Below are 26,753 nucleotides of genomic sequence, written 5' to 3' on the forward strand. Positions count from 1 at the left end.
AATAAGCAACTTTTTCAAGATATCGAAACCAGCAAAAAGAAGAACGAGACCAAGAAGAACATCAAGAGAGGCAAAAAACCAGTAACCAAGAATAAACCCGATGATTTCAATAAAAATGGAGGAAAAATGAAGGGCAAACCGATTCCAACACGAACTGAGAGCTGATATTGTACTGTGTGCGACGAAGACGAGGTGAAAGACATGAGGCGTTGTGCAGTCTGCAGTGAATACATTCACAAAGAGTGTGTAGGTTTGATGGAGATGGACAAGGAGGTGTTTTTTTTTGCCCTAAATGCCATTTGTGATGTGAAATTTTTATTAAGGTCGTTTAGATTAGTGTAATGTAATATGAGTTGATTTTAAATTTGTATTCTTATTAAAATTTTGCTTATTTTATCTATTTTAATGAACTTTTTATCGCGATATTTTGTTTTATACAATGCTACTTTAAAAACTTGGATAGTTTCGCCAACAAAGTGCTTCATGTTACGTAAAGTTTGAACCATTTTACTTTCTAAAGAAATATAAATAAGTGGGCCATATTATATACATATGTTGGGAATATGGCCCAGAGGTAGAGATTTGCAAAACTGTTATTTCCAAAAAATCATTATGATTGGAAAACATTTTAATATTTTTGTCCTGAGAGGTAAGAAACTGTACTATAATTTTGTAGAGATTTGATTATTTAGTTGATTATATAGTTTCTGTTGTAATAACTGCCAAACCTTAAGTGGGCCATAATACCCTCAAGTACCTTACTCTTGTTTCCGAAATCACACAGCCCGCCAGGAAAATAAAGTGCTTATTTCGTGCACGTTGATGATGTGGAATGTGCATGCAAACTGCGACAGTAGAATGTCGTTAAACACGTCGTTAGTGTTTCATGTTAACCAAAGTGCCATGTCTCGTTTGAAAATAAAGTCCGTGCGTAGGCATTGAGGAATGCGCGCCTCCAGTTTGCGGGGGTGCGTCATTAGTCATGTGCCGAACTGCTCACCGAAATGTTATGACGTCGGTACTGAGGAATGTGTGACCGAACAGACATCATTACTAGCGCGGATGTTTCACGTCAGGTTTGGCGACGGCATACTGATGACTGTCTGTGACTGCTATCAGAAATATTTCACGAATATTTCGACAGAAATATTAAAATAGTTTTCCGCAATTTTCAGAGTTAAAGTTTTGTTCTCTATTGTTATTGTATGAAATGTTAACACTGTTTAAATAAATTACGAGTTCTCTTGGAGGCTTTAAATCCCCGAAACTATCAAAGTAAATAGCTGTTTTACCTCGTTTCACATATGCTGTCCAGTGAGTACCACTGTTACTTTTACTATCTAAATTAACAATTGAAGATTCGTTAACATTAGGTTTTTCTGGCATTCCATCTCTCATAAACACACCTCTAAAGTTCTTTATTTTTAGTTTATGAGCATATTTTATTAATTCTGTGTTTGATAATGCTCGAGTCGGTATTGAGTTTATAACTTCTTGTTTTTTCGCTGTTTTTTATTTATTTTTCCGTCTCCTTTTGCACATGGACGTAGAAACATTCCCTTTCCGTTTTTTGAACTTATAGCTAGTGCCTCCAGCTTCTAGTTGTGACGTCTGGCTTCTTCCAATTTTTTTTATTGGTCTTTGCCGAATTAATTGCCCTAACTACACGGCTTCCTGCACCAACCAATCCTGCTAGTGCGGCAATAGCAGGTAGAAGTGGAAGGAATCCACCCTTCTTGACTCGTTTCTTAACAGTTTTCTTGATTTTACGTTTTTTCTTAAGCCCCATACCTAATTTCACTTTTGAATTCATGATTTTTGAAAAACGAGACTTTTCCCCTCAAAACGGGAAAATTTAGTCATTTTGAGTCATTTTTGAGGACTTTTGAGGAATTTTTGAGTCCAAGATGGCCGCCGTGACCTCACAATCAAAAATGGTGGATCGGCTCCCGGCTCCAGCGCCTGTCCCCGGACCGGCCAATACATACTACTAACATGCATTGTTCAAATAGTCACATCTAATGATACTGCTAAACTAAACTGTTACTCATCATTCCATATTTTTTGAAACAACCATTCAACTAAGAAGTGAAATAAATATTTTTACACCAAATCGCTGGAAAATGACAGCAAATACCTATATCGCATGAAGGGGTCATCTTCCCATACTCACTGATCACACTCCTCTTCCTGCAAGTCAGCTAATGATCCATGATCCTCAGGTGCTTCGCTCTGTCACGAGTGCAGGAACCAGTCAGCGTACTGCAGGCAGCTGGGCCTGCTGCTTGTCACATGACGACCTATTTCCCCCCGTTTTTGTGTTTCAACTCATAACTGGCCGAGCTCAATTTCCAAAATAATAAATAAAATAGAATTAATTGACTTGTAATAATGTGTCTATTTGTGGCTGGTGATAGTTATGCTAAAGCCAAGCCATAAAGAAGAATATAATTATTCTACTTGGAATTTAAAGGAATGAGTGGTTGACATTGGTTGTAATTAATTTATTGAATTTCAGGGGCTCTGGCACATAATGGTATAAGTCAAGAATTTTGCTGACTTTGGCTTGTCATACCAATATATATTTTAAACATTTTTGGGATGAGAAATGTTGCTAACTTAACGCAAAATATTTACTGACACCACTATGTTCCGAAGCCCTTAACACATGTAGTTTGTAAATGCCATTTCTATATAAAACATTCATTTCTTAGTACTGCTGCAGAATGGTTTGGAAAAGGTCACCATAGTGTCATGTATATCTGTCAACACTGGTAAATCAACTGTTTATAAGACAAATGGTGAATTATGCCTTACGTTTCTCTGGTGGCAGGCTCGTTCAACTGACGTGTGACTGACGCACATGATGGCGCTCAGGACATGGTGTTGCGCACGTATGAGTCAGTGGACACGCAGTCTCTCGCAGAACAAGTGCTTCAAGACTGATAGTTGTGTGACCACAGCCCTGCGCAGCAAGAAACCCAAGTCTCCTGGTTTCTCGGTACGTATCATACTGTAGCATTGCAATTTTTAGAAGATTCATGTGAAAGTAAGATGTGCTGTACTGAAAAAAAAATACTCAGTGCTTTATAAATGTAGTATGTATGGGGGACACTTGAATGATTTACATTTTATGTGAATTAGTGTAAGAATTTGAGCATTATTTAGAGAATAATCACTTTTATTTTTAAACTCATCACAGTATTTGAGCTAATATTTCTTGTTTTCGAACTACGAACTTAACGGTGTACATTACATCACCAAAACAGAGATGCTTAAAGTTTAAACCACGAACCAAATTTATATATTTATTACCTAGGAAATAGTAAAGAAAAATTATTAATAACTTACTTACCAAACAACTAATTAGGTTAGTTGCGTGGCAGGGTATTTCTTTAAGAGAGAAACTCAATATTTACGTAAGTTGATTACATTCACTAATAAGGATTATTATTTTATCAAAGCTTTTTTTCTTCAACTAAACCAATACTAGTGGTATAAATCGTAAAGTATTTCTGTGCTCATAATATCATTTATGTGAACTTAATAATTAAATATTACAAAATAGTATTTAGAAAGGTTACCCTTAGTAAACCTTTAATGAAATAATAGTTTATACCAAACAGGTACCGTTATATAAAAACTCTTTATACTTTATGGCCATCATCAAAATTATATTAGGTACATACTCTTACTACTGACAGTGAATCAAACCGAGGACAGTAATCGATCGAAATTATCAGTATATTTATTGCAGATTTTTTAAAATGAATTTTCGATGTTTTGGATTTTTTCTCGAATTTCTAGCTTAATTATTACGGATTTTTAAGATGGGGGTCAATATGTTATTATCGGCTTACTAGAGGCTGGTAGTAGAGGAATTTAAACTTATTTTATAATGTTACACCATATTTATTTTAGTTAATTTTTTTTACATAAATTCTTTGCACCGACAAAGTGTCGGATATCGATCGATATTTTAATAAGTGACAATTTTAGGAATTTTTCCCGAATTTAAGGTTACAAATTATGGATTTTTAAGATGGTATCCAATATGGTGGACATCCTGGCAATAAATGATTACTGCACTAGTAGTATATGAATGGGGCTCCTGGCACAGGCTTCAGGCTGTGGAGCCAGTGGATCCGACCGCCATCTTGGATTGTGACGTAATGGCGGCCATATTTGATGAGTGTGACCTTGACCTTGATCCCGCCGGCCATTTTGGATCCGCCATCTTGAATCCGCCATTTTGGATGATGTTTTTGTTTTCTCGTACATTCCGGCAATGTATTTTCCGCCATTTTGAATTATGACTTCACCATTGCAATTTCCATTATGTTAGCCATCTTTAAAAACTTAATTATCCGATTTTAATGAAAACAATTTCAAATTTATAAAATAACTCAATTAATAAAATTTTAATAATAATATTTTAAAAAAAACTAATGTTGCCGTTTTCGTTACGGCCGCCATCATTAAAATCCGTAATTTTCATTTTAGAAAATCGGGAAATTTTTTAAAAACATAAAAATAATTAAATAATCGAATTTAATAATAAATATTTAATAAATAATTATTTTAAAAAAATTATAAAAACATTTACACTTACATCATGGAGCTCGGAGTCCTTGGTTCGAGCCCGATGAGGGCAAAAATAAAAATGGCAACCGATCCATCCCTAGTGGTGGATGCTGGCAGACTGACCCCCCACCACTTTTTCATAGCATATATATATCATTAGGTATTATGACCTCATGTCCGCCATCTTGAAAATCCGTCATTTTAATGCTAGATATTCGAGAAAAATTCCAAAAATTCATAAAAAAATTCACTCATTAAAGTAATGATTGATTATATCGATTCCTGTTCTTGGTTAGATCCTTGGACGAAGCAAAAAATATATATTTTATGTAAATATAATAATTTCATTAAATCATGTTCAAAATTCTTAAAGAGGCTTATACTACCAGCCTCCAGGTAGCCGTTATGTCAACCATCTTGGTAATTTGTATTTATTGACTCATAAATTTATAAAAAAAATTTAAATTCATAAAAAAATCAATTATTAATTTACCTATAGAATCGATACTTGGTTCGATCCCTGGACGATACAAACAACTTTAATGTAAAAAAATACAACAAAAGGGACAGGTTTGAGAAAATAAAAACACCGCAAGTTCTTTTGAAAAACAAAAAAAAATATTATTACATAAATTCTACACTACTACAAGTACAAAAAAAACACAGACAAATTACTAAAGTCTTGCTCAACCTAAACAGACTCTGTACAAGATTTATTTCCGTTTTTAATCTGGTGCTGTTCAAGACACTGTATAGCTGTTAGTCCGGTTTTCCGCGGTCGATTAGCGAAATACTTAAAGCACATCTTACACACATAAATCTTATGATGTTTTCTAACTTGAGGTCTCACAAGTCGGGAGAAGTTTTTGATGTAGCAGTAGTGTGCAGCACCACTTTCATTTGTCACAAGCAACAAATCGAAATGATTTTTTTTTCTTGTTTCGTTACCCGAATCGGACACACCTTATTACCCTCATTTAGCGCATACACATTAACTGAAACTTCAGGGTTATTTTAAAAAAATTTATCTGATTTAATGGTGGCGGATAGTAGAGACCATCAAAGTTGTACTTATTCTCCAAAGCATAATACCTCTTATCAACATGGTTTTGATGACATCCCTCGACAAATCTTGCCAAAATACTCCATTTAAAACAAAACTGATCCTTCAAGTTTAGGCAATTTACTACTGCTCTTTTGTTGACTATTGTCTCAGGTAAAGCAATAAATGAGGATGTCTGATGGTATGGAAGGAAACTAGCACTTGTTTCTTTTCCTATGCACATAATGTTGTGAATATCGAGACTGTTACAATGCGAAAAAACCTTATCACATTTGTCGCACTTATATGTCTCTCGAGAGATTGTCATAGACCTACTGCAGGTTATTAGATGTATTTTCAAGTTATCATGTCGTATAAATTGTTTGCCACAATTGTTACATTGAAACTCTGTTCTTTTCAGTAAATTATTTTGACACCTGCTCTTCATGTCTCTGCGCACTTGAAGTGGTAGTACATGATGCACCACAATATTTGCATTGATGCGGTGTACGCTCTTCATTAATTGAAGTCTGGAATGCAGATTATGAAACTTCAGCTGAAGATGGAACAGCACGTATCGTTGTCTCCTCTACAGCCGGTATCGGGATCTCCACAGCTGTCGACACCGCAGCCATTAAGCTCTCCACTGTCGTGGTCTCCTCTGCAGCCAGTATTGGGATCTCCGACTCCATTAACGTTGCTGCCATCGAGGTCCCCGCTGCTGACGGTAAACAATCTATCCCGGTCGACATTGGAGCAGTATCTAAATCTCGTGAAATTACTGAAGAGAGGCGATCTGTACTGCACCGTGGCCAGAGGTGGACTGAGGGTCCACTGGTCTGAACCTCGCTTATATACCCGCGGTCTACTGGAATACTTCATAAGTCAAAATATTGTCTGTATTTAAAATTATTATTTTTTATTAGGGACCTTAAAATTAAAGAAATAAAAACACACAAGTTCAAGTTTTACACATTTATTTATAAAAATTACACAAATACATATTAGGTTAAGTAATTAAGCATTTTCGCTAGCAAAGTCTTAAATAAGCACGAACTGCCTCGTCGACTCCGGTTCCAACTGGTGCATCGACTCCGGTTCCAACTGCCTCGTCGACTCCGGTTCCAACTGTCTCGTCGACTCCGGTTTCAACTGGTTCGTAGGTCACGGGATCAGGAGCACAGGTATCCAGCTGGTCATCTTCATGCGCCGACGACACCTCCATTTAGACATGGTCGATGACGTCTGTGACCACGTCTGCACCTGGGCTTTGGCTCAGTGCTAGTTGGAACATATTCATTGCCTGAACTTCGATGACGAGACGCATGTCGTTTGGACGTCTGCGTAGAAGCATCACAGGTCGCAACAGGTTGCAACACGCCTATGTTTGGTGTTGCACGTGCAGACGAAGCGACTACCTCAGCGATGCTAGCAGGAAGGAGTGTGTGTGGTCTCATGTGATAAACGGCGCAGTTTCCAGGTTCGCAACAATCTAATAACTGCTGAGGCGGTTCGTAGGACACAGGAAAGTGTGCAAACCGCGAATTCTGAGCACCTCCATCACAGGTTTCTCTATATGTACATAGATACCCGGAATCTCAGTAGCTGTAATCGACACTGCTGAAGCTAGATCTTACGCTCACGTACACGTTAGCAGGATGAAACGTAAATATCTTATTGCAGGTCGAACGTCAATTGAAGGCTCGAACGGATGTACGCCTTTTAAATATGAAGGCTCCTACTAACACTGTCTGTGCCATTTCTACATCAACTGCGAGTTTGTACTGGCACATACTCGTTCAAACTTGTCACGTGGCTGCACGTCATATATTGCACTAAGCTTGCGCAGGAAAGGACAGCCGTAGTCGGTCTGTAGGTCTACAATTTCAACAGGAGCTTCACAACACTTGTTCAGCCATTTCTTCTGTAAATGTCCGTCAACGTAAATTATTTTGTTTTGAAATAATAAATCTTCAATAGTGTTTTTCACTTGGTGGTACGGAATTTTTCCTTTGTCCCACTCTAGTCCATGATAATATTTACATAGCCATTCATACGACCATTTGCTTTTTTCGTCTAGTAGTTTCCAAAAATACGGAGGTCGGAACGTACTAGTTCGAGTCTTGTCTCCAGAGGTGATGCTAATTTCCTTGAGCACGAATTCAATTTGGCTCTGAAAACCTTGCAGGTTGCAATACATCTTGTCGCTAGCAATGCTCTGTCGAAACTGAATTATTATCGCAAACGAAACAGTGTTAATGTCATAATTTTCATAAGTTTGTCTCTACAATTGTACGATGCAAGCCGATCGTGAAGTATCAGACAAAAAGCATAGGTGTTTGGTGGAATATTTCCGCTAGTCGTTATCTCGATCCTACAGTCGATGATGATTGAATTTATTCGATCATCCTGTTTGGAAACTTCAAACACCATTAACGGAGCCTTGTTCAAGAAACTGTCGGGACTCAGTATCGGTGACTGTCTCCGCCCATAGTAACTTTGCTGAAACTTGGCGTACATTTGATATGCGAGAAGAAATATTCCACTTTCAAAGTCCAAGTTCATGTCAACGTACGGATAACTTTCTTTGTTTAAAAATATTTTTACATTACGTATTTGACAGTTATCGAATAAGGAGCGACTTACTCCTGCATTGAGCTGTCTTCCGGTCTGAAGCATGACTATCATGTACCCTGGTTTTTCCGTAGCGAAGCTCTACTTTACTATCCAATTGATATGCTGACTATGAGGCAAGCCAGGATAAGTTTCCAGGCTCCAGGATCGGAATGGCACATAGAAGTTCTTGCCATTTTCTATGTTCTTCAACATCTTGTCTCGTTCAACGGTGCTCACTTGGATGTTGGGCAGAATCCACTCGATAGACTGTAGTGTTAGCGAGACATCTTGAGTGTTTTCTGCAGCGGCGTCAATTGCATTAATGTGCGTGTTGGCTAGATGCAGTAAGAGCTCTTGTTTCGAATTAATGATTATATGCTTGTAGTCCTCAGCGAATCCAAGAAGCATGGACAGAGGAACACAAACTTCGACTTCCCTTCGGCATAAACTGGAGCTTGTATTCATCCTCGAGAGCCCAACTGGTCATCTTTGCAGCAGACAGTTCATTTGGCGTGAGCGAATGGTAATTTTTCATTGCAGATGTTATGCCTACATCTCTCGTCTGGTCAACCTCGACGCCATTGTGTACATATGTAATGCGCTCGATTAGGTGAAGAATACCATTGCAGGAAATTGACGTCGGGTGCGTACCATCCGCTTTGGTCAGCGTGCCTCTTATACGCAGAAATGACTGCGAAGGTAGAGTACAGATATCTTGGTACTGTACAGCAATGCGTACTTTCAAAGGTAGTGCGTATGGTCCGAGCAGGAAAGGCTGGTACTTGTGCAATTCCATTTTCGTAATGCTGTCATCAAAAATGACTGGATCTTCGATGTTGAGAATTTTGTCTTCCATATTTATTCTACACTTGTCCAATACTAAGAAGATACTTTATGCTGTCAGTTGTTAATGCACCGATGTCTGGTAGAGAACTGTTCTTATTCACGCCAATGCGATTTCTTTTATAACTGTTCGGTGTTACGAACTTTATGCCCATCGCTTCAAGTGCAGACGTAATGTAATTTCTTCGTCTTTAAAATTCACCAATCATCCTCGCTGGTCAACGATTCTGACGACGACTTCGTGTGCGCACTTCACGACGACTGGAACGTAAATGATACTTTGCAGTACTTCGATCAGTTTATATCCTGGCGGTACCATTGGCAAAAACTCGTGCAGCATGTTGCATAGTCTTCCGTTGAGATACATTCCACTTGCCAAATTACAGTTTATTCATACACATTCACAGGCAAAATGTTTACTGCGCGTGTATATTCGTACGTTCTTCCTGTATCATACACCTTTGATTCGAATCCGAGCATCGTACCTATGGTTCCGGGTTTCGTAAAGTCGACATTTTCACTGCATGTTAGAATGCTTTTTTGAATGTTTGGATTTCTACGCAGTTCAAAGTCTACATCCTGTAACATATCCCTAATATAATTTGCAATGTCGTCAATTTCTTAAGAGCCAACAGGTAACTGTATTTCATGAGCGGTTCCATCGCTTTTCAGGAAGCAGATCTTGCAATTTTCTTCGTCGATATTCGGTATGGCATTATACATTTGAAAATCTACTAGTCCGATACTCCATTCTCCATCTAAATCCAGAGCCGGAAAATGAACCGCCCGTAGCTCAGATGCGTGACCTGTCAAGGTAAGTGTTATCGACATGACTAATAAATTATCATCACTGCACAGCCTTTAAGTAGCAATTTTTATTTGTCATCTAATTTTTGTTTGTTAAAAAGCGAAGACACAAGTATCCGCAGTTTGTTTGATTAGGCTTCTGTTCGGTTTCGTAATTGTAGAACAATGTAGTGGTTCGACCCAGGTACCGCCTAAGTTCTGGCGGAGGCCGTAAATTTCAAAAACTATCGTAGTACTCGGCCATTTCTCCAGACTTTATAAACGCCACCCAGTGCGTGCCACGACCAGCCGATGTATCTAAATTAATTATGGCGCACTCACGTTTCTTTGGCTTGCTGGGTAAAGTGTCTCGCATAAACAGGCCGCGGAAATATAGTATTTTCAGTTTTCGAGCGTACCTGTTCAAATCTATATTGGTGAGCGGACTTTTCGGCAAAGAACTTAGGATTTTTTCATTCGTTTCTTTCTCATGCCTCGACCTGATTTGTGAGGTTGCAAGTAGAGTCCTGCGCCGTTTTTTTACCCATGGCAGTGGCTTCCATGCTGGCATTGTGTCCCTGTGCTTCTTTTAACTGCTTGCGCTCATTCTTCCAAGTGTTTACTGCCCACACTATACCACTCGTTGCACCGATGAGGCCGCCGAGAGCACCCAATGCAGGCAAAATCAAAGAAAGTAATCCTCCTATCATCTTCTTTTCGAGAGTCTGTAATTTTTACTTGGCTTTTTGCACGCCTGCACCAGTTTTGTGTTTGGTCTTGCGTGAGTTAGTCTTTGACTTGATGGAGCTGGCTCGACGAGCACCCAGTCCTAATTTGATCTTCGCCTTAATGATTTTGGAAACGCCCCGGGCCGCGATTTTCTCTCCTAGTCCCGCGTTCGACGATTTACTTATATCTTCGGCTTCCTGTGCCAATATCTCGTCGGCCTGGTGCCTGGATTCCAGATCCTTGCTTAATGAATAAGCAATATCGTGCTGTTTACACTTTTCGTCGAGAGAATTAATGCCCACGTCACCGCGAGCTGACCTTTTCGCTAGTTTAGTGCCGGGGCCGCAGAATATGTAGCCGGGAATGTGTAGCTCGAATGGCAGATTGTTATTCAGTGAGTTCACGAGTCCTGCTCCGATGTGTTTTTTTGTTCTTCGAGTCATTGCGCACAACTGACCAGAAATTATAAATACGCTTCTTTTATACATATTTTTGTCAATACAATGCAAGTCGTCAAGCAAGAAGTGTGTTTGCCCGTGCGCATTACGCAAGACGATGTATTTAGTGTGCGTGAATCACGGCATGGCCTACATTTGCCGTCTGCCGTACGATGCATAATGGCGGGTCCGTCCAACTGCGGCAAAACGTGCGTTCTACTGAGTTTATTAGAGGAGCCAAACGGTTTTAGGTTCGAAAATGTTTACCTCTATTCAAAATCGTGGCAACATCCAAAATACCAGCGCCTAGCTACGGTTCTACAATCGGTGGATGGTCTGCAGTATTTTCCATTTAATGATAATGCGGATGTAGTACCTCCAAGCAAAACAAAAGCCAATTCTGTGTTTGTTTTCGACGATGTAATGTGCGTGAAGCAAGGCATAATACAAGAGTACTTTTGCATGGGCAGACACGCTAAAGTAGACTGCGTTTACCTGTGTCAGACGTACAGTCATATTCCAAAACATCTCGTACGGGACAATGCCAATGTCATAGTGCTTTTTCGCATGGACGAACTTAATTTACATCACGCTTATGACGATTACGTAAACACCGACATGACATACCAGGAATTCAAGGACATGTGCTTTTTGTGTTGGAAAGAAGAACATGGATTCCTAGTTATAGTCAAAGACTGACATCTATATAAGGGCAGGTACAGACGAGGTTTCGATCAGTTTATCGTCAAACATGAGTCATAGCATTTCGAAATTCGGTCGTAGCAGTCGAGACTTACGTACTGCTCTCAAGTCTCATGACGATGTTATCCGCTAATACATTATGCTACTGGCTCAAAAAGTAGAAAGTGTGAAAAAAGAATTACTAGAGTATCTCGTTGCCATCGACGAGCGCGTGGAAGCCTCGGATTCTCGAATTCGCGACATGATCGAAGTATCGAATGCACAAAGACGAGACGATTTGAACACTTTTCAAAGTAGTCTGAAATCATCACTAACATAATAAGTGGTTCCTCGGTGCTAAAGAAATAGACTTTCTACCAGGAAATATTGTGCGCGTAGAAGAGTTCAAAACGCGCGGGACTCCGGGTCTGTACGAATTGCTCTTTCGCATGGAGCCTAAAGGATATTCTCACAAAGACTTACAAGAGTACAAAAAACTGCTAGAGCTAACCAATGCACTTTTTCGCGATAACGATCCAGATAGTGGTGTATATAAAGACGAAGATCATGAAAAAATTGACATTCTCGCTAATCTCTTCAGTGAACTAATAATACATAGAGAAGGTTTAAAATAGCTAGAAAGTGATCAGATATTTGACTACGTATATTGGGACGACCCCAATGAATTAGTTGATCGTCTTAGAATTTTACATGCTTCGCTTAGTGTAGGAAACCATTCGCAGATCAACGAAATAGTCTCCATACTTAAATAACTGAGGGAAGCAGGCTACATACAATGAGTCGAACAGGAATCGCTCGCGAACTTCATGCTCCTGCTAGACGGAAATACCTTCGTCGCAAAGTCATAGTTTGCGGAATTGATGATTTATTCCAGGCGGACGTTGTAGAGATGATATCGTATTCCCGACTGAATAAAGGTTTCAAGTACATGTTGACAATCATCGATGTTTATAGCAAGTTCGTTTGGTCTAGACCTGTAAAATCAAAGACTGCAACTGAAGTAGCCAAGGCCATGAACAATATTTTGCGGGATTGACGTGTACCGTCGCACCTGCAAACGGACCTCTGGAAAGAATTCTACAATTCAACATTCAAGGCTTTGATGAAGAAGTATGGCATCAAACACTACTCTACATTTAGTAACGTTAAAGCCTCCGTTGTCGAACAGTTTAACAGAACTTTGCATTCCAAAATGTGGCGGCAGTTCACGGCTAACGGAAATTACAAGTGGCTTGACATCTTGCCGAAACAAATAAGCGAGTTTAATTCCACAGTGTATTCTACCACGAAAATGAAGCCAAAGGACGTAAAGGACAATCGTCTGCTTCGAACATTGTTTTCCAACACGAAGAAGAAAGAATCACGAAAGCTTAAAGCTAACGTCGGTGACATTGTGCGAATCTCCAAGCAGAAAGGTATTTTCGAGAAAGGTTTCACTGTGAACTGGAGTCCAGAACTTTTCTGTGTGACACATGTTCGTGAATCAGAGCCTAGGACCTACTACTTCGAAGATTTGGACCACAAACCTATCCATGGCGGCTTCTATGCCAAATAGATTCAGCCTACTTTGTATCCCGATACGTACTGGGTGGAGAAGATTATAAAACGAAGAAATGTACGGTCCTACGTCAAGTGGTGGGGGCTTTCTGCCTCGCTTTAATTCGTGGATGGCTGATGCAGAAATCGAGAAATCCAAAATACTTGAGTAATTTGTCTGTGTTTTTTTTGTACTTGTAGTAGTGTAGAATTTATGTAATAATTTTTTTAAAAGAACTTGCGGTGTTTTTATTTTCTCAAACCTAACACTTTTGTTGTATTTTTTAAAATTTAATTTTTTTTGTACCACCCAGGGATCGAACCAAGTATCGATTCTTTAGGTAGATTAATGATTGATTTTTTTAAAAATGTATGGGTCAATAAATACAACTATTTAAGATGGCAGTCGTAATGGCTTATAGAAGGATGGTAATAGTTGATTTTAAGCCTCTTTTAGGAATTTGATTATGATTTATTGAAATTATAATTTTTTATATAAAATTAAATGTTTTGCATCATCTGGGGATCGAACGAAGGACAGGATTCGATAGAATCAATTAGTATATTTATTGCCAATTTATTTAATGAATTTTGAACTTTTTCCCGCATCTCTAGCATTAAAATTACGGATTTTCAAGATGACGTCCAAATGACAAAATGGCGGGTGTCACAGTAATAATAAATTATTACTGCACTCTAGTGGGTAAGAATTAAACTAACATGGCGTTAGCACACTCTAGCCGACGATACAATGATGATGGCTTCTAGCAACGAAGACAAGATGGCGGACGTGACGTCATACTACCTGACGATATATATGCTATTAACAAAGTGGTGGGGGTGGTGCCAGCAGCCACTGTGAGGAAAGGACCTGTCGCCATTTTAATTTTTTTCTGCCCTCCCCGGTTTCGAACCGAGGACTCAGAGCTCCGTGTCGTATATTTATGTTTTTTTTAAATATTTTTATAAAAAAAATATCGATTGAATTTTTTTATTAATTTTATAATTTTTTTCATTAAAATGATATAATAAATAAAAAAGTTAAAGATGGCGGGCGTAACGGAAATTGCAATGGTGACGTCATAATTCAAAATGGTGGAATTTTCCAGAATACAAAATGGCTGCGATCGTAAAACAACATGGCGGCGATGATGTATAAAACAAAATGGCCCCCAAATCCAAAATTACAGACCATAATGGCCGCCGTGACAGAGATGGATGTGATGTCATATCTCGGTCAGCTCCTCGCTCCTCAGCCTGAAGCCTGTGCCTGGATGCCCTATTCTATACTACTGTGATAAGAATATAAATTATAAATGTGATTCAAGCGATGATACTTAAAGAACAATTCAAATGTGAGGAAGTTCTCATTCCGAGGATTCCGATGATTCCAACCGATATACCCGTTGAGCTTAAACGAATTCAATTTCCGATTTGTCTTGCATTTTCCATGACGATTAACAAATCACAAGGCCTATCCTTAAGTGTTTGTGGTCTGAATTTAGAAAATACATGATTTACTCATAGTCAATTTTACGTGATATGTTCACGTGTTGGCAAACCATCCGCTTTATTTGTTCTTGCGCCTGATAACAAAACGAATATTGTTGGATATCACTAGGTGCTTCACTCAAGAGAATCAACCAGAGTGCAACCCATGAAGCAAAATACATATCTTCAATAAAGCGAATGTCTTGCTGACACGTTATTGATATACTTGATTTTTGTACTTTTATTGAATTATTATTCATTTTATTGCGTTAATAAAATCCTAAATTAAGTTAGGTTAAAAGTTAACACGACATTCATTGACTGTTAGGCAGTACGAAGTTTGCCGGATCAGCTAGTATTACTAATAAGCAAGCATTTATAATACATATAAGTCAAGGTTTAGCTTATTCGAACACGTGACTGATTTTTACCTTGCACCAATCTCTTTAAGGGGCACGATGCCCACTAGTGTCGTATCTTGCAACGGCAGTTAAACCGCAGGGCGTTTCTTGGCTACTAGCGCTCAGCATTCCCGCATTGTGGATTCGCTATCATTACTTGCGAGTCTAATTAGCAGCCTCCTGTTGACAACACTTTTTAAAGCACTCTCGGCTGTCTTATGCTTACAGTCATCGCTAATGACCATTCTTTAACCGTACTTGTTAATCGTCACATGACAACTGCCAACAGTTTAGTCCACTTACCCTTCATGTTCGTTTGCACCTTCACATCATGTCGTTTCCCAGCCAAGAAGTGAGCTCACTTCTTCTTGCGCAGAGCTTCGAGGAACTACACTATTTGGAGCAACAGATATAAAGTCCAACTAGAGTGTATCAATATTTAAATCTAACTAAATATACGAATTTGTACTCAGATAATAATTTACAGTGCCAGATGAACTCGAGATCCCACCTCAAGTTATATAATGGTTTATGTTTTGCCTAAATACTATACTGCACATGTTTAGTTTTTTCCTTCGCATTCTGATTAGGTATTGGGTTCACTAGCTGTTAAATGTGCTGGAAGTTAACATGTTTGTCACATACTTTGTAATAAGTAGTTTCTAGGTTTATGGCAAGTTCCTTAGATCCACCATCACTACCTCTACTAATGTGTTTGAGAGTAGGAATAACGGAGTCATTCTGGACGACACAAGCGGCGAATTGAAACCCATTAGTCACAATTAACACCCCTCAGCCCGTCTCCCAATCCCTATCAATTATTAGCCCCCTCAATCTCAATTATTGTCAATTTCTCATCCCGTCAATCCCAATTAGTATCAATTACTCCTCCATCACCCATCCCAAGTAATTTGTGTACCAATGAGTTAATTATTGATTTTTCCACACCTCTTTAATGCATGTTATTGATTGGTTTGGAGGATTAGTCACTTGAGAGATGGTTTCACCCCTTCCCCAACTCCCCCAACCCTCCCTTAGTTCCGAACTTAGTTTATAGGTAGTATCGGCCATCCTGGATGTTGGTTCTTAAATTCTCTGGTAGGTGCCACCAGTGGCATTGCAGTGATGTCACAGAATATTGAACGTGTTGTTGGATAGCACCACGGTCGCTACACATTATTTATTTTTAGATTTTTATCGAATCCTGAGTGCAGCAGATAGGATTTTAACCTTGTGAGCAAGGAGATCTCGAGGTAACAGGGAGGACACACTGAACACAAGACCTCATTACCGCAAGTCTATTTATAATTCAGTATGAGAGGATGAAATAAGGTATATAAGATTAACGAAGCAGGTATGTGTGAAGAGGTTGTTATAAAATAATGGAAATATGAGGTGTGGGTATTCAAATGTAAGGGTGACAGGAATATTGAAGTGTTGGTGGCCATCTTTACCGGCATCTTAAAAGGTTCTTGGAGGAAGCTAAAATATATATTTTAATATATCTAAGACAGTAAGTGAAGCTGAGAAAGTGTATAACTCACAACCGTTTAAAGCCTTTGTGAAACTTTAAAGGTACAAGATAAGCAAAGGAAGAAATTAATGGAGTGGGTGGTGATGAAGAAGGGGTGATGTAATGATGGAAGCATTATGTGTAGGATATTCAAATGAAGGGATGCAATGAGTAGAAAGAAGACTAATATGAGAAAATAAAAGTGCGGGTGGTCATCTTAGCCAACATATATGGTGTAATGACATATTGAGAAATGTGTAGGCCCTCTGTGTAGGTTGCATTGTCTCGGTACAGTGTAGTTGTGCACATCTTAAAAGTGTGTATGTTATTTACCTTTTTACAATGTGAAAATTAAGGTTTTACTGTTAAATGAAAACATGTAATAAATAATTCAAGTAAAAATTGACATTATTTTAATCAATATTTTCAGTACACACACATTAGACACACACTACAGATTCGTCATATTCATTTTTATATATATTCATTTATATATATCGTCGTTAGACTGACGTAGTGTCGTAAGCGCCGTAAGGACAATTTTTCAGGAGAGCACTTTAAAGAATATTGGCACCAAACTCACTGAACTGGAGCAATATTTTATAGAGCTGTGCGCAAAGTAATAACTCATTAAAATAGTATAATTGATGCTCCTTCCGAAAATATGATTAAAAGTTTAATAGCTGCCGCCATTTTTTTTGTAAATTTTCCTAAATGGAGATACGCCAGTTGACGGTCCTGAAGGTTTAAGGTATTGTATCCATTTTGGCAGTTACGTCAATATGTATTTTCTTTGAATTAATGATTTTTATGCAGAAGAATACAAATCAACATAGTTTAGCAATGTGTACACTATATGCGAATTGTAATATTAAAACATAACTGTAGCACTAGTTTTTGTCACCACTTTTGCAGCACCAAACTGAAAAAAAAGTATGTTTTTTTTTTTTTTTTGCAATATTCGGGTGATGTCCAAGGTGTGATAATCCTTTGTAGAACTGCTGACAAACAGGATTACGAATCTCTGGGTTGGGGCCAACACAAAGTGTGACCAAGTCCTTGTATTTTTCGTAGGCCAAAGGTGGAGGACTAGAATTGAGTTTGAAAACACCATGTTTCATGCAGTCCAAAGCTTGACATTTGAAAGACAGCCTCTCGTAGGTAGCATCAGTGTGGCTATTTTTGATGTATATGCAGTTCACATCCTCTTTTGTCACAAACACTTCACGGACTTTGACTTGTTGTCCCAGTGTCAAAGAACTTTATAGTCTTGATTCTAATGACTTCAGAGAATTTTTTATAATCTAAGAACTCGTTAGATTGCATTTCTCGAACTTCATATGGAGAAGCTCGGCGTGCAAGAGTTTTTATTGGTGGTAGCGGGCAAGGCATGAAAACATCACCGGAGTGAGACAGAGCAGTTGAAATTGCACTGTGCGCAGAATCTCCTTCGCTCTATCCATGGTTTACCTCGAAGAAGTTGAGGTGATCGAATGCAAGCTAGTGGAGTGCCTTAAGACATACAGGAGCATTGTAATGACTATACTGTTTTTGTTCTGCCCAGCAGCTCCGTCGGAGAAGAGATGAACTTCCTCTTTTCCTTCTCGATCAAGAATTTGAAGGAATATAGCAAGACATGTAGCTATTTCGCAGGACCCCCTTCTGCTGATCGCCTCGTGCCACAGGAAGCCGAGGCAGTGCTTATTTCCAATGTTACAAATGGTAAAGTTTTAGTTTGAAAGACGACGCTTTTAAAAAATGGCACTCTCCTTGGAAATAGGTAAATAGATTACCTGTTGCAGATCAAAGACTGCTGAAGCTACTTTATTTGGATGTTGTTTCGCTAGTTCCTTGGCTGTGGTTTTCTTCTGACGCACCGCTTCTTTTTGTGCAATGTGTTTATCAAATGTTTCTTTCAGTGCTCTCTTTCTTTCTTCATCTGCTTGTCTGTATGAAGAACACAGGCTACATTGGTAATTTTTTAGGGTGATGGAATGACAAATTCATAGATGCGAAAACTTGTGTGTATGTTTTCAGACTAACTTTTGGTTGGTCATGAGGTATTTCCTTGCAGTATAAGTACACTAGACGCAACATAACTCCGAGCTTGGGTGACGGTTAGAAAATCGTTGTGTATGTGAGTCCCGACACTGGAGAAGGCAGACGTGGCGCGGCAGTGAGAGATAATGCGTAACTTGATAACGGGCTACACGCTACTGCACAGAGTGAAAACTTAGTCCTTCGGTGAAATCCGACAAATACGTTGGTACTTACTAAACGTTTTCGTTTACAGTTTGTATCTGAGGTTTGTATGCATGTAGTGTATCACTTTTGTTCAGAGCCAGTGTTACTTATGTAGTGCAGTACTTCAGTAAAGTACAACTTTATACATAAAATGCCTCCAGTGTTGTCAAAAGTTAAGAGTAAAAAACTGCACTCGCAGGCGCGGGAAATCGTCTATAACGTTCTGCAGTTTATGGAAAATGAAGCGCGATTGCAGGAACCCTCCATTTCACTAGAGAAAGCACAGCTGAGAACAGCTAATGCGACGGGTGTGTCTCGCACGACTGTACAAACAATATGAAAAATGGCTCACCGAACAATTAATACAAAATCTTCCACCAAACAGTGTTGTTGTGATAGATAATGCTCCCTATCACAATGTAAAAATAAATAAAACGCCTACCTCCAGCTCGACAAAATTGGAAATGCAGCAGTGGTTAAGTAAGGAAAATATTTCCTTTACTAGCGACATGCTCAAACCAAACTTGTATAACCTCATAAAGAAGCACAAACCTTCGCAAGTGCAGTACTCGGCAGACAGACTATTGGTAAATAGTGGCCACACATTACTTCGTCTGCCCCCTTATCATCCGGATTTGAATCCGATAGAAAGCATATGGGCTAAAGTTAAAGGAGAAGTCGCTTCAAGAAATGTTACTTGCAATTTGGCAAATGTAAAAAAAAAACTTTGCGAGGAAATATTTAACCGAATGGGTCCAGAAGATCGGATTCCGATTTGCAATCACGTCAAGACACTCGAGAACGAATACTGGGATAAGGATGTGCGTTTTGACATTGAAATTGATAAAGCGATTGTTCAGTTAGGTGTAGCAAACAGTGACAGCAGTGACGTTTACACATCAGACTCTTCGGATGGAACAGTCAGTGGCGTTGAATAACTGAGGTAGTGCTTGGAACGTCAGTGGTAAGTGGTCAATGTTTTCTGCTTTTCTCTACCTGCTGTGCAAGGTCGCCGTATCTGCTTATACCCCCTCCTCATCCACCCGACCCCCCACACGTGTTGCAGTCAACACTCCTCATGTGTGACGTAGCTCAAGCTCGGAGTTATATTGCGCCTAGTGTAATACATTTTCTGTAAGGTGAGATCAGGATGTAGGTACTCGCGGGTAGATGACTGTCTGCAATAGTGTGACTCAACCCTTGGGAACTTCTCAATGTAGTGTTTAACAGATGTCCTCAAAATGACATCCCTTATTTTTAATGATTCTTGTCGTTCACCGCATTTTTCAAGCATTACCATTCTTGGGCATTTATCTTCTCCAAACAATTCCTCACTGTCCGTTCTGAAATACCCAATGTATTCAAAAACATTGTACTCCTGCATCTTTTCATTTGTATTTTATCTAACTACAGCAGAGGGTGATGTTAAATTATGTACTATTTTTGTATGTCATAGTACAGTGTAAGCTTTTTAATGTAATTGTTATCCTGTGATGGGCAAGAAACACAAAGGCTGTTGATGGCTGGGGCTGGCATCGTCCAGTCTACCTAATTTAATTATTGCAGTAATAAAAAGTTTTTTAAGTGGTTATATGTTAGGATTAACCATTATCTCACATTCAGTACCAGGAGAACCTTACACAGCTAACTAACACATTACGATATGGCCATGCCCTACATCTACAGCTGTAAGAAAGAAGTAGCACAACTCCTCTGCCCTCTGAACACACCTGGGCAATGACTAAATAGTATTTAACATTCAGTACAATGTGGCCCTCACAAAGCGCATCATTACCTTCTGGAATAGCTGCATCGTATATCGACAGCTGTATCTACGAAGTGGTTTTAATTCTCTTCTGTTTTCTGCACATAATAAAAAATAACAAACCATTATTACACTTTCAGTACCATTTTTCAGTCACAAAGCTCATAGCCACCTTCCAGCATAGATTCATGGTGTATCCAAAGGTGTAGGACAAAGTGGACCTACTTATATTCAGTCCTTTGCAATACCTGGAACAATAAATAACTAATATTATACCTTCAGGAAAATACAGTAAAATATAATCCCACCTTCCAGCCTAGCTACATTTTAAATCCACAGTTTGTTGTAGGAACGAAGTGGCCCTACTCATGCTTTGACCCCTAAATCCACCTGGGATAAAGCCTAACCATTATTTTACCTTCAGTATCACACACCAACCAAAAAGTTGTTCACTACTTTACAGCCTAGCTGAGTGTATATCCACCACAGCCATACAAAACAAAGTAGCTCTATTTCTCCTCTGTCCTCTGAACACAATTGGAACAATGGTTAATAAATAATTCATCATCAGTACCACGAGTAATTTGCAAAGCTTCACACCTTTTTCCAAACTAGACGAGTCGTGTATCAATAGCCGTAGGAGCGAAGTAGCCATACTCCTCCTCTGTCATCTGCACATACTTGGAACAACACTATCGCTTCTTTAACCTCCAGTATCACTAATGCCATGCAAAATTCATTTCCACCTTTCGGTCTAGTCATGTCATTTATCCCCGACTGTAGAAAAAAGTCGCACTTGTCTTCCTCTGTCCTTTACACACACTTGGAACAATGGCTAACAATTATTTCTCGTTCAGTTTCACGCGGCCCCCACAGTTTCCTTCACCACTTTTCAGCCTAGTTGTGTCGTATATCCATTGCTATAAAATGAAGTGGTCCCAATCCTCCTGTCCCCTAAACACACTTAGCACAATGACTAACTAGTTTTCACCTTCAGTACCATGCAAGCTTTACAAAACACATAAACTTTCGGGTTGGTTGTAGAAGCGAAGTAACTATACTCTTCCTCTTACCTTTATACACAATTGAAACAATGACTCAACATTACATCACTTTCCTGCCTGGCTTTGTCGTATATCCACAGCTGTAATATATTTTTGGCCTTAATCCTCCTGTAGTTTGCACTAACTTAGAACAACGACTAACTTGTATTTAACATTCACTACCACTTGGCCCTCACAAAGCTCATGCCACATTCCAGCCTTGCTGCAATGTATATCCAAGACTTTAGGACGGAAGTGGTATTACTTCTTCCCTGTGCTCTGCACATACTTGGAACAATGACAAAAATTAATTCTTGTTCAGTACAATGTGGCACCCACAGATAATTTCTCTACCTTCCAATCTAGATGATACACATATCCAAGCTGTACGGAAAAAATCACCTCATTCCTCCCTTGTTCGCTGCACACACTTAGAAAATGATTGCTAGAATTTACCTGCAGTATCACCTTGGCTCCACTAATCCCTTTATGAAATCTCGACCTGGATGTGATGTATATACTAAGACGTAGGAACAAATTTTATACTCCTCCTCCTGTCCTCTGCACACTCTTGGAATATTAACTAAATAGTAACTAAACAGTATTTAGCCTCCAGTACTTTGGAACCACCACAGATTCCTTACATATATACCAGCTTAGCTGCATCATACATCCACAACTGTAGGAACAAAATGGTCCTACTTCCATCCACTGCTCAGTTAGAACAATAACTGGCTGGCATTTAACCTTTCTGTGCCACTTGACACCCACAGAGGAATTCACCACCCTTCGGCACTACCATGTCATTTATCCACAGCTGTAGGAAAGAAATCGACCTATTTTTACTTGTCCTCTGCACACACTTGGAACAATGTGAATAAACATTATTTCACCTTCAGTATCATGTAGCCACAACTCGCCACTGAATGCTGAGACAACAATGCGAATAACCAGTACGAACAGCACTAGAAAGTTTAAAACATTTTTTTTGTCATAATTAAATTAATATTTTTCCGGTTGCTAAACAGCTGTTCCAAATTCTTGCAATTCCCAAATAAATATTTATTTACTACAAAACACAAGCAGAAATGATGTAGGAGACAAGTTGAAATAAAAGTGATTAAACGGAAATTTGTGTTTTTAATATTCTTATGGATTTGTACTATAATCAAAACTTGACACAGTAAGCATGACAGTGCTATCCTCGTAAAAGAGAAATGACCAAAAGTATCAACTCCAAACAGTTTACACTTTTTTTTATCTTTTCTGTACAATTCAAAAATATTATAAATAAAACTTTTACATTAAAAAGTATATGGACATTATTTTTAATTAATTTTAAAGCTTGGTATTAACTAGGAAATGAATCTTTAAACAAAAATACATATTATAAAAATTCTATAAATTACCACAAATATATAATACTGTAATAATAGTTCTAAAAATTAGACCTGGACCTAAAAGAATGAATTCGACCTTGACTCGTATATTTCATACGATATATTTTCTGGGGAGAGTTTCGAACATATAATTTAATTTAAGCTCTTAAAACCAAAAGTATTTTCTTGCGACTTCCAAATGATATTTCATAACTTCTTTGTAGTTTGTACATCTTTTCAGGTACAAACTAGTTAAATGGATCTCCACTACGCTGGGTGTACTGACGGTCTGGTTGGGACACATTTAAGGAACTGCTGACACTTACTTGGATGTTGCCAACGAGACGAGAACAAACCAAATTGTTTCGAATTTGCTAAAACAATCAGCCGTGAGTAGGCCGATTTTGCATGCCTCGGTTACGCACGCGTCTCCAAAACGTATGCCTTAGCACACTCGTTGCAGGGCTGCCTTGAGGCGGTGCCTCCCGATACATGCGAAACCTCTTCACACCACCTTTGATAGTTTTATGTATGCAGAAAAACTTTGAGTCCAATTTATTATTACTCAAAACCAAGATAATGAAACTAGCTCTCAAAAAGGACATTGCCTCAAGAATATACAGGGCGTAAGGGGGACTGAGCCCAACTGAGAAAAAAAAAACAGAACTCAACTCTTAAATTAATTGGTGATTGGCCAGGCGCCGAACTGAGGTTTGTCATGGCAAGAAACTGGGGGAAGTTAAAATTCAGGGTGGCAACAGACCGGGGAAACCGGGAAAAGTCAGGGAGAACAGGGAAATGTCAGGGAATTCTGGCCAAGGTGCAGGAAATTTTTTGTTGTAAAATAATTTTGCGATTTGTCATTTTTACACACTATTTTAATGCATTTTATTTTATTTCAACTACATAAAAATTGTTTCTACCCATTATATTCCCACTTTTTTTTCCCTTAAAAACAAAATCGCGAAAATTCAGGGTGCGTGCTTGCATTTTATGCTGGCCCACTGGACCGTGCCGACATCCTCAAGCTTCTTGACTGCGCCGCGCCGGACCGTGTCGAGCTGCGTCCAGCGAGTGCCGAGCATGTCTTCAACGTAATGGCGGACGGACAGTTCGATCGTTCGAAAACAATTGACTTAGATAGCCACTGCACGCTTGTGCCTTGCGTGCGTGCATGTTGACTAGTTGGATGTAGTTTTCCGTAAATAACATCGTGGAATTTTTGTCTGTAGTGTGAACATAAACAACTTTTTTTTATTTATTAGCTGTTTTGAAGTGTCATCATGCAAGGTTGCCATTCGACATGCCTTTGCGAGTGATAACTGCGATTCCTCATCATCAAGAGTGCTTCTGTGTTATGAACGTCGACAGTAGTAATGCATTAATGTTAATTCAGTAGAATACTATTTGAAACACGTAAAATCTAATATAAGTTTTAAAAAAACTTCAGGCATTTGAGTTATGGTTTAATATTTTTAATTGTTCAGACTTAACCACCACTTAGTTGCCATGTCGAAATTCAGAAAAACAGTATTTAACGAATCATGGCTTTTAGATCCAGACTTCAAGAACTGGCTAAGAGAATCGCCCGGGGATCAATACTCTGCTATGTGTACTTTTTGCCATACAAAATTCAATCTAAGTAACATGGGTAAACGAGCCGTAAGAAGTCATATCACCGGCAAGAAACACCAAGCAGCTGTAGAAAGCAGAAGAAAGACTTATTCACTTTCAGTATATTTCAAACAGAATTCATCTTCAGCAACTTCAGATACATGTCAATCTTCATGTCTGCCTGTCCCAGGCACTTCATCTGATGAAGGAAGTGTCGTCTCACAGATTTGCCATTATACTTTTTAATGCGTTGTTGTGACAGTAAAGTCCACACTTTGTAATACCTAAATTAATTAATATTAGGCTAATTGCAGCATTTGTCTTATTAGAGTTATTACAGTTATGCAATTTTTAAAAATAACTTATTATAAAATCAATTTCAATATGATCTAGAGGATTCTTATTGTGTTCTCGCATTTCAGGAATGCATCATAAAAATATATTAAGACAGTAAGTAAGTTACACCTGGTTTTGTTTCAGGTTTTGAGTTCAAATTTGCATAAAGAAAAGGTTTCCCCATTGAACAGTTTCATTCTTCAGGAGAATGTCACAATTCTGAAGTATATTGGTGTATTCAGACTGTAATGACGCACACTTCCATGCGTGCTTCTGGAAAATGTGTGGATCTCTTTAAATTAATGTTTCCTGATAGTGACATTACCCAGAAGATGCAGCTAGGAAGAGAGAAAATTGGGTACACTATTTTGCATGGAATTGCTCCATACTTTCTCGATGAACTTGTAGATTTGTGCTTGCAGTGTCCACAGATAGTTGTAGGATTTGATGAGTCCTTAAACAAGGTTGCTCAAAAGTGACCGATGGATATTTCGGTACTGTTTTGGAACAATAAGCTTAACGGAGTATTGACTCGGTATTTGAACTCTGCATTCTTAGGTCATGCTACATCAATTGATTTGTTGACAGCGTTCAGTAGTGCTCTCTCAGAGTTAAAACAGATTAACTTATTACAAGTGTTAATGGATGGACCAAATATTAAAAATTGCGCGAACTCAAAAGTGCAAATGTTAATTTGAAAGATTTTGTGATGCTTGACATTGGAAGTTGTGGCTTGCACACTCTTCATTGTGCCTTTAAAGCTGCTGTAAATGTGACCGAATGGAAGATTATTGAATTTTTGAGAGCTCTTTATTATTTGTTTAAGAATGTCCCAGCATGTAGAGCTGATTACATTCATTTCACTGATTCTTCGGCATTCCCCAAGAAATTATGTTTTGTTCGGTGGCTTGAAAATGTCCAGGCTGCAGAGAGAGCGGCAGAAATTCTTCCCAACGTTCAGAAGTATGTGACAGAAGCCACAAAGTTAAAGAAAGTACCAAGCTGCCAAAGCTTTCAGACTGTTGCATCATCTGTTAAAGATAAAATGTTGACAGCTAAACTTACTTTCTTTGTTTCTTTAGAAAGTGAAATTGAACCTTTCCTTCGCAAGTTTCGGGATGATGTGTCTCTAGCACCACTGATTTATGGTTCTTTAAATAGTGTCTTGCATTCTTTAATGTCAAGATTTGTAAAAGCAGATGTTATTGCTGCAAAGTCAGTGTTGTGTGACATTGATGTTTCAGACAAGAATAACTTGCAACCTGTAAAGAATTTGGATATTGGGTATGCTACAAGAAAAGCTCTTCGCGAATCAAATGATGTGGTTGAGAAAGACATCCTATTGTTTAAACGAGATTGTCAAATTTGTTTGCAAAAGATCTGCAGATAAGTTATTGGATCGTTCACCTCTGAAGTTCAAGTTGACCAAAGCCATATCATTTTTAGATCCAGCAGTTTCTGTTCTACAGGCAGTGCATGATGAACGAATGAGGTGTTTCTTGGATATATTGGTAGCAAACAACTGGATCTCTGGCATGACCGCAGATTGCATAGATCGTCAGTTCAAGAGTATTTTCAGTCTGCCCAATTTCAGGGAAAAAATGTTGGCATTTTGTGTGAAAGATCATAGGCTAGACAGATTGTGGCTTGAAATGATTTATGAGACTGGTGATTACCAAGATTTGACTTCGT

At 38.6% G+C, this 26,753-nt stretch overlaps 1 protein-coding gene across 1 annotated transcript in view; it reads right to left on the reverse strand.

Moving 5' to 3' along the window:
• LOC134544831 (uncharacterized protein DDB_G0291143-like) overlaps window positions 1–24,196 on the reverse strand; it is a 33,403-nt gene extending 9,207 nt beyond the window's left edge. Inside the window, exon 1 of the mRNA XM_063388522.1 lies at window positions 24,117–24,196. Within this exon, the coding sequence (XP_063244592.1) occupies window positions 24,117–24,196 (80 nt within the window). The remainder of the gene's footprint in view (window positions 1–24,116) is intronic.
• Between the last annotated feature and the right edge of the window lie 2,557 nt (window positions 24,197–26,753).

The sequence above is a fragment of the Bacillus rossius genome, chromosome 1 (assembly GCF_032445375.1).
Source record: "Bacillus rossius redtenbacheri isolate Brsri chromosome 1, Brsri_v3, whole genome shotgun sequence".
Classification (NCBI taxonomy): Eukaryota; Metazoa; Arthropoda; class Insecta; order Phasmatodea; family Bacillidae; genus Bacillus; species Bacillus rossius.